This window comes from Apus apus, chromosome 4, assembly GCF_020740795.1.
Source record: "Apus apus isolate bApuApu2 chromosome 4, bApuApu2.pri.cur, whole genome shotgun sequence".
Classification (NCBI taxonomy): Eukaryota; Metazoa; Chordata; class Aves; order Apodiformes; family Apodidae; genus Apus; species Apus apus.
In genome coordinates this window covers 45,286,699-45,296,229 of record NC_067285.1, presented here as the reverse complement: position 1 = coordinate 45,296,229, position 9,531 = coordinate 45,286,699, and the positions used below count along the sequence as shown (strand labels likewise).

Below are 9,531 nucleotides of genomic sequence, written 5' to 3'. Positions count from 1 at the left end.
ACCTACAGAAAAGTCACTTTAAACACAACAGGTATTTCTATAGTTTAGGTGGATCTAAGAAATGGGTATAACTTAATGCCTACAGAAAAAACACTCTACCAGGAATGCTTACATAAATGTTAAGAAAACTTAACTGCCTTAAGAAATGCAGTCAAGTATTTTGTCTTCGATTCAACAGTCCTAAAGCAAATAAATCTACAGTCACAACAGCAATTTTTGATTTCCAGTACTTATCATGCATCATGGTATATATACTGAGAAGAAGTTGTGCAGCCTAAACATCCATTTATATACACTCCCACATAACAAGTACTTAAAATAAACAGCATTCATTTGAATAAAAATATACTTCCAACAACAGAATTTCTCTATTAAATCCATGTTTATTGCTTAAGTTTTATCACAGTGGAGATTAAATTATGCTTAATCATCCGGTCAGTGCTTTTGTACCTTCTTCAATGCCAAAAAAAACCCATTTAAACCAAGTCATTCATACACTCGGAAGTCTTATTACCATCCCACCATTCATCGCCTCTGTGTGCTCCTTAAGTTGCCACAAACTGCGAGATTGTAAAAAGGTATAGCTAATAGGCTTATTTATAATACCATTTTCTTCAAGTATTCAGAAAGCAGTACAAGTAGCTGTACTGTATATTAGAAACATATCTGTACTGTTATTATTGCTATAGGATAGAGGCTCCTGATGGAATGATAGTGAAATATTGCATCACTGTGTATGAAGATGATCTCAGCATCCTGTCATCGTCACAGCTCTCCCCGTGTTAGTGAACACCACCATGTCAATGGATTTCTTCCCTTTCTATTTCAGGCATGGGATTTCAAACTACAAATAAATAAAGCATACACTCACAACATGTGTAGTGCAAATTCCAAGTAAACAGAATGACATGGAAATAAACTCATAGTTGCCAACTTGGGTTGCATGGGGCAGTGGTGATTTTAGGCCCAGTGCCCCGCGCCCCCGCCCCAGGTGCACACCAGCGCCAGCATCCCATGTCGGCAACAATGATTGAGAGAGATTGTTGCAAGGAGGGGCCGTAGCAGGGAAGGGGGACACGACCACCTCTGCAAACCTTGTGCTGGGGTGGCTGGGCTTCACCCCACACGTCCTGCCAGAGCTGGGGGGCAGGCTGGTCACCCACCCTGGGGAGCAGCCTCCCCTCCCGCATCCAAGAAATTCGTATTGGCAACTATGTGGAACATGGATTGCGTGGCCCAGACTAATAGAAGGTAAAATATTTTTCCAGATAAAACCATTGAAAGAGAACATCTACAACACTGTGATTTAGGAAGAACTTAATAATAATGAGAATAGGAAAGACATTCAACTTCGGGATGGTGGGGGGTGTTTCTTTTTTTTCTTAAACCCCAAATAGTGGTTTGATGCTGCACAGCTCTAGGCTATTAGAAAACCTTCTGCATTAAGCACAGGGCTAGATTGCCTTTTTTGTTGTTCTTTCTTTCATTTATTTTTCTTCATTATGCAAATCTACTTCCCACACAGCCACATTTTAAACTGAAACAGAAACTCCCTAATATTTTCTTGGCGTAAATTATATATGCAGAGAAAGGCAACAAACAATTTTGTATGAATTAAAAATTAAGACATACCGTAGAATTGCTCAAGACCCTTTTCTCCCAAGTACTGGTAGTGAGCAGAAGAGTCATGCAGCTTATCAATAAAATGACTACATATTTTTGCCATTTTTCTTCAGTGCTCATTTGAAGTTTTTTTTTTAATGTCTGTGTTCTCAGTCAGCAACTTGTATTTCTTGCACAAAGACTGGGAAAAAGTTTTGGGTTCGTTTTTTTTTAAACAGCATTCTGACACAACATGCTGCACCTCCAAAGGAAACAGAGCTAGCACTAAAGTACTCTCAAGCTAAAAGATGGATATATTAAAATAATAAAAAAATAAAGAAAAAACTTCTGCAAATAAAGAAACCTTTCCTCATTTGGGACACACTTAGTTTTTACAAACTGAAAAATCATAAATATAGGCATTGCATAACTTTAGAGAATTAAGACTTCTAAAAACTTCAGTGCCAATATAACTCTGCATCAGTATTAAGAAAAATTTCCATTTTAGGTTGTGCTTGCTTTTTCTTTTTTTAAAGACTTTTCTTAGTTCCACAGAATTTTGTCACATAATATTACATACTGAAGGGGAGTGTTAGAACTGCTTATTGGGGTTTTAAGTAGTTGTTAGACTAAGTTACAGCGATAAAATTTGATTACTGATCTGATTCATTACTACTTTACATGGGGCGGTTGGCTCATTTCACCTTTTTTTCATGCTTAATGTGGCCATTTCTTCTATACTTGCCATTTGGGATCCCATTCTGGTAATGTCCATTAACAGCACTATGGTCATCATTTGACCAAAGATGTTTGCTTTGTTTACGGATAAATTTTGTTATCCTGGCCAAAACGTAATAAAGTAAGGCAGCACCCACTAGTACAACGAAGGCAATATCCAGTAAGAAATACTGATAGAAAGAGATGCTGTAAACAGCGGCACGTAGATGTTGGGCTCCATTGTGACGGAGGATGTAATTAATCCAGTATACAGTCCGGTTAACAGGATGACCAGGTTGGTCTTTGTGAATCTCAGACAGCCTCTGGGCCCGCTGCCGGTAGCTGCAGGGAAGAAAACAAAAGGGAAAAAAGGAAAAATCCTCATCAGGGCTCTGAGCAATGCAAGTCTGCAACCATGTAAATATATTTAAGCCTCTGGAGATCAAAGAATGTGTTACCGCAGGACTCACAACCACCAGCACAGAGAGCTAGACACAGCAGATCTTCTGTCCTTAAATCAGTTCTTACAGCCCATTTATAAAGAATGACTAGAAAAGCAGAAATCCACCCTCCAGCAAAGCAGTAAAGAGCCAAGCTGACCTGCTGCCAGGAGGGAATCTTATCTAATCCAAAACAATCCTACCAAGCAAGACACATTTACTCTTCCCACTGCAAAGTGGCAACATACCCTGTCTAACCCATCACTCATTTTCACTGTTGTGCAACTGAATTACTAGAGAAACGGAGAACAAAGGAAGACACTCAGTTTTGATTGTGTAATAAGACTAATTCCACTTGGGTCCAGAATTCAGCCTAACACTTTTTCTCAGCAGGCTACCCCCTGCAGTCAATCTCTCCCCTCTCACTGAAGCTGCAGAGTCAACAGGTTATTCATGCAAGACTTGCCTCTCTACAGAGGAGAGCTGCACATGGGAACGGTGATGTAACTGATGTTATCAAGAGCTCTTGAGTGATGTTGCCCTTCTCTGCAGATCTGCTGCTTGCTCCTTACAGGTTTCTCCTTACCCTAGGCAAGCATCATGTAAAGACTTTGCTCCCATGAAAGCAGGAAGCTTTGTCAGCACCATACTCCAAAACTAGCAGCAGTCAGTAAGTCATTACTCTGGAGATGGACTGAATATCAGATGTTTTGAAAAGTTCTGAATTAACTTGTAAAGTGACTCTTCTCTTACTTTAAACATCTGAGAAATTTTATTTTTTTTTTAAATCATGGCACTTTAGAAAAGTCCCTCTTTTTAAATACCTCCATAATTTTAGCTCCAATCCAAACATGCCACCCTACAGGTTTATGTTGCTCTGGACAGCACAACAGACCAACAGCTAAGTACGGAGCAATCAAGACAGAAAAGAGACATTGGTCTGTACCAGGGACTAAGTCAGGGTAGGTTTGTTTCTATAACCTCTCTGCCCTTCACACAGCAACTGCTACAAAAAGAAAATGAGTAACCATGTGAAATACGACAACCATCCAAAGACTTGCCCCAACTGTACACAGAAATGCCAACACGCCTTTTTTTCCCTTGCAAAGCCTCTGTATATGCATATGTATCTCATAGCAAAAGCTTAAACTAAAAGCAAGAAACAATTGCTCATGCCATACCTGGGATCATTAATAACTTTTACTAGGGCTTCATACAACTCGGTCTCGGTGACAGTTTTCCAGTTCAACAATATTCCCATGCCTTTGGCCTGCACACGAGTCATAGTATCATAATGGTCTCCAAAAAGGGGAATCCCCACCACTGGGACCCCATGGTACATGGTTTCAAAAATGCTGTTCAAACCTCCATGACTAAGAAAAGCTTTAATGTTAGAGTGACCTAGAAACACAAGAGGCACAAAGATTAAAAAAACATTTACATCTCCTTAATGCAAAGTTAGTGAAGCAACTGGGTACAACAGGTTTGTCACCATGTTTCTATGATTGCAATTTAGGAAAGCAAAAAATGAAGGCAACTTGTTATCAAGTTCTCCTCCTTCAACCCGCTCCACTGACATTACACGTGCATTAGATTATTTCCTCATACACTAAGAGAGTAGGAACAGCCAACACAAAGAAAATTCTCACATATACAAGTTATATAGAATTCATTAATGGAGTAATTAATATACATTGTTTACTCCCGAGTAGCTGCAGGTGGTGACCGCAGCCAGTTGATCAGTGTAAATGAACCAGAGAGCAAGCATTTTTCCTCATTACTCATATGAAATAAAAGCTATTTAATGACAGGGCAATTTAAATTACATTCTCTCTAAAGCTTCAGATGCCTTACTACAGGCTAGCAAGATCTGAAAATAATATATAATGGAAAAATGAGTCTGCCTCAGAGCAATTTGGTAACCAAAACAAATCACCTGCTTTAAAAAAGTCTTTTGCTTAGTCACTACAGTACACTAAATACTCCTGCTGACATGCACGCAGACACACACTTGCTTACAATGCATTCAAAGCCCATTGCAGCACTGAAGCTGTTTTGCTAACACACCAACATCCAGGTATCCCAAAGAACCATAAATATTCCATGACCTGCAATGTATTCAGCTACCCTTTAAGAAAAAAAAAACACCATGCTTTTTCATAAGAGAGTTTAACAGTCATCAGTTCCCTAAAACAGCAGATTCAATAAAATTATTAATTATTTAGCTTTAATAATTTTTTCCTCAAGCTCCATAGCTTCCATAGCCTTGAGGACACCTGTCAATTTTTTCCCATTTATTAGGTCAAACAGTCTTTGGAATAACTATGTCCCTCCACCCTATTAACTTAAGGGGGAAAATTGAGTTAGCACCAGGGAAAGAAAGAACATCAGAAAGGTGTTTGATCTCAATCTTGATATTCTAATTCTGTATTTTTGTTCTGTAATTTCTACTACAGAAATTTTCCTAGCTTTATAATGATAATTCAGTAGATTATTTTTGGAAGAGCAATCCGAACTCAAGTGAGAATAAGTGATATATGCTCTAAATAGATACTCACCCAGGAGGTCGTTTTGTGGTAACCATTCTATAAGCTTTGTATTGTTGCCTAAATTCCTAGGTTTGTTTCCTGAAAACCTGAAAAAAAATAAATCAAATGGAAGCTGAGTTAAAGACCTCCATAACCAATAAAAATCAAACCAGAGAATCAAACCAGATGATCCATGAGCCTTAGGTAGATCTCCAGTTACACAGGAATACTGCTTACTCATTATTAAAAGAAAACAAAATAGACTCAACCGAAACACTGAATAGCCAAAAACTTCCAACTCAGTTTTCATAATTCAGTTTCCTTGCAATCTGGCCTGTAATGCAGTCTCTTCTATTAATGTAATGGCAACATAGCTCCTTATCAAAGCTTTGATAAATCATTATTTTCACTGGTAGGAAGTTCTATAACCTCTCTATGGTTCCAAGTTGGATCACTCTACTGAAAACCCTGGTTAGTCCTAGGTAAGTAACTCAACTGAGATCATCCCCTTAGCACACAAATAATAATCCCCACCATCAATATGATGTGTTCCCTCTCAGTTGGCCACCATCTTACTTTAAAAGCAGTTACTAACAGCAAGAAGGGAAAGACTGACAGCTCAATTGAAGAAGCAAGGAGCTATTGATAAAAAGTTGGGGACCAAACTATGAGACAAGTCTATTTTTCTTACTTGCTCAACTGCCTGAAACCCAATGCCAACACCTTGCTCTCCTGAGGTGGCCTGGAAAGTTTAACCCATAAAATGAGGGCTCAAAGTACAAAGTGATTTACCTATTAACATTATATACAGTTAGTATAGAAAGTTAAACACATTCTACACAGAAAAGAGGGAAAAAAATTACTAGTTACTACTAGGTAAGTTGCTTTGCAATAGCTCCATTATATGACTTAAATATTCTTGGTTTTGGAACAGCATTAGAAATTAAACTTCATGAAGAATCACAGAAGATATCTTCCTACAGAGAAATATTCCAGGGAAACCACACTAATAAAACAAAAGAAAAGCATTAAGATCAACAGGCACTAATAATTAACTACAAGCCAAGCAGTGCTGCAGGCTTCATAAGAAGCAAACGGAGCAGCTCTACTCCAAACAAAAACTGATGAGGTCTTACTACAACTATCAAGGGTTCTGTCACAGCCAGAAGAATTTCCATTTTCCTGTTCAATATTGGGGTTCACAATTTCAATTACACACAGCAGTGAAAACAGTCCCTAAGACATGGCAGGGAATGGGATGCTAAATAGCTAATACAACTTCCCAAGCGCAGTAAGGACAGTAGTCATTAATTGTAAGAGATTTGGAAACCAGTTGTTTACATGAACCTCTCTGAACTATATTCCAGAGCGAAGCTACATGTGAAGCAGAGCTGACTGAAACAGCTCTTGGATTTTTACAGTAACTTGAGAGTGCCACTTGAGATGTTTTTAGAGCAGAGAAAGCTTCTTACTGACTTTTACTCCTGCAGATTTTTCTCCTTCCAACTTCTCACAGAAAAAAAGAGAAATGTGAAGAGGAATTATGAAAGTCTGTTTACTGAAAGAGGCCTAAGAAAGGAAGGAAAAAGGAATAAACAAAACCTAGGATTTAATCAGCAGAATGCCATTCTTGCTCCCTGGGGTGGCTTCCTCATCAGCAATTATGACAATATGTCACAAATGTTACCACCTCAGACTCTTTTTACTGTCCCAAATTCTTCTAGGATACAAACTCAGCATAGAAGGATAAGCCATGCCTTACTCTGCCACAAAATCACTCCTCCTTATTACTGGGGGACTGCAACATTTGTGAAAAGTGTCTTTCAATGAGTCAGGTCCTCTGTGCCACCCCAGACTGTCTTAAATTCAGCTTCTGCAACTATAGATCAAGATGACAACAGGAAATTATTGTGTTTCAAATTACCCCAAGTACACCTATGATTGCACTTACCTCCAAATAACCCTCTGAGGCAGTCTCGCCAGGGCATGTGCTAACTTATTGGCTATATCTTCTGACAGGTATTTCACTCCAGCTCCGAAGGAGACAAGGACAAAGCCATTTTCATTAGCACCATTCACCCACATTTGGAGATCCTGTCACAGAGAAAATGTGCACTGAGCAATGCAGATACATAGGTAAACCACAGATTAAATAAACATTGCTAAGAACAAACAGTTGGACTCTTTGTTACTTGACAAGCCAAGTTGAGTCAAACATTTTAGAAATCACCAAGTACGACTTCTCAATGATTCAGAATCCATGGTACAGACTACAAACAGCAAAATTCTCCTCGATTTGTCTTAGCTTCCAAATGAACAACCAGCTTTATAAAACAATTTGTCCTTTAACAACATTTGACACACATTCATAAGTTGACACATTACACTTTAACTTGGCAAAATATAAACAACTCTCTGGCAGTATCAGCCCAAAAGTACAGCACAGGAAATGCATGATGTCTGGACTTCAGTGTATCATTCCTAGCCTTAAAGAAAGTGAGAGTACTTCAAAAGGGTTGGGGTTTTTTTGCATTTTGTAAAAATAATACATACAACTTAAAGAAGAAAGTTTCAAAACAGACCTTCAGCTTCCCCCGCTCCAATATTTCAAGGAAACAGGAATAATATTCCTGTAAGTAGAGTACAAGGGTGGATGTCCCTCTTTCTTCAATGCATGTATTTTATCTTTCTTAGACCTGTGAGCATCTTACACAGCAAATTAGCAGTATTATATTAAATATACATAAGAGTAACAGAGGCAAAAGGCCTATATATCCTGAAGTGCATCTTCCTCCTGCAATTACTCTGATACCAAGCGTCTTACAATGCAATTTTTGCTGACCCTCCTGAGTCAAGGGCTGCCCCAGGTGAGGCAAGGAAGGCAGCAATGCTTGAAAGCAGAGCTCTGCAGCTATCCTTAACACTCTGAAGGCAGAACAAACATCTATCTCCCAGTATAACCTGACAGCCACACTGTAAGATCAAAGTCTGGAGGTGGTGGTGGGGGGGGGGGGGGCGGGGAATTGAAGGAAGTCTCAGTGTACCCTTTTCTTTTGGAAGTGAAGATTTAATAAGTTTTTTCCAATGCAACTGTTGGCAATGAGAACTCCATTTATACCACTCAGATACGCCAGTCTGATAAAGATTATCTTTTATTTCCCAGGATATGACTAAATTCCTGTCTCACCAAATTTAAGCCTGCTCCACACCAGTACAGCAATAGGAAATATCAAAAGAAAAATAAAGAGCTCTGTTCACAATGAGCCTCTTGTCTTGGTAATAAATAGGAGACCAGACAATAATAGAGTAATGCTGCGCTATCATACCTTCACCCAAAACCAAAGCTACCACAAAAACCAGCAGGCAGAATCAAGACCTGCACAGTACACTGGGGGTTGTACAATTGTCTCTGCTACATAGTGATAAAGGGGTTTCCATTTTCTCTAGAACCCACACTTCTCATTTTTTTTCATCCTTTTCCAGTGTACTTTTCTCTTTTTTTCCTACATCCATAGAGGAAAGGGGGGGAAAAGAAGTGTTTGTGACCTGCCTCCAAGCTGAATCATTTATAACATGCTGAGCTTCTGACACAAAAATTTCCAAGTGGTTTTGTGATTTCAAGTTTGTCCTTGAATTTTACTTCAGGACCTAAGACCATGGTGCAAATGTAATTATGTTAGTCACTTATTTAGTGGTTTAGCTATTTACATCTTGAACTATTTCCTAATTGTTGTTTAAAGCTAAACAGAAAGTAACTTTGTGGGCTCTAGGACAAACCATTCTGAAGAGCAATCAAGCAACATGCTGTAGAAGACAGCTCTCTTCCCATTTGTGACATTTGATCAAGTTACATTCTGAGAGCTGAAGTTATCTGTTAGAAGGTGTTTTTCTTTCAACAACTCCAAGAAGCCGAACATTCACAGGCTCTGGTCTTCACTGGGAATGCACTCACCATAATATTTGCTGAAGGGGCTCAGAAACCTGGAGGTTCCTGGAAGCGTTCTTGATGAAAACTCCATGACACAAGTGCTGAAGAAGCCAACAAGAGTGGATGCTCTGCTAGACCTCACATACAGACAAGAAAGACCTCATCTGGGATGCAAAGATCAGGGGCACCCTTGGCTGCAGTGACAGTAAGATTGAGGAGTTCCAGATACTGAGAGGACTAGCAAAACAACAGCAGCATCTCCCAGACTTCAAGAGAACTGACTCTGGCATCTTCAGAAGCCTGCTTGGAAGAATCT

The 9,531-nt window shown here is 39.1% G+C and overlaps 1 protein-coding gene across 5 annotated transcripts in view; it reads right to left on the bottom strand.

The window, feature by feature from the left end:
- Positions 1-363: 363 nt before the first annotated feature.
- Positions 364-9,531, bottom strand: part of UGT8 (UDP glycosyltransferase 8) — a 45,928-nt gene continuing 36,760 nt past the window's right edge. For all 5 annotated transcript variants that reach the window (XM_051616995.1, XM_051616993.1, XM_051616996.1 and 2 more), the window contains exons 3-6: positions 7,239-7,381; positions 5,318-5,394; positions 3,941-4,160; positions 364-2,661 (exon numbers count right to left, since the gene is read on the bottom strand). In XM_051616995.1, coding sequence (XP_051472955.1) covers positions 2,298-2,661; positions 3,941-4,160; positions 5,318-5,394; positions 7,239-7,381 — 804 coding nt within the window. In that variant the 3' untranslated portion in view covers positions 364-2,297. The remainder of the gene's footprint in view (positions 2,662-3,940; positions 4,161-5,317; positions 5,395-7,238; positions 7,382-9,531) is intronic.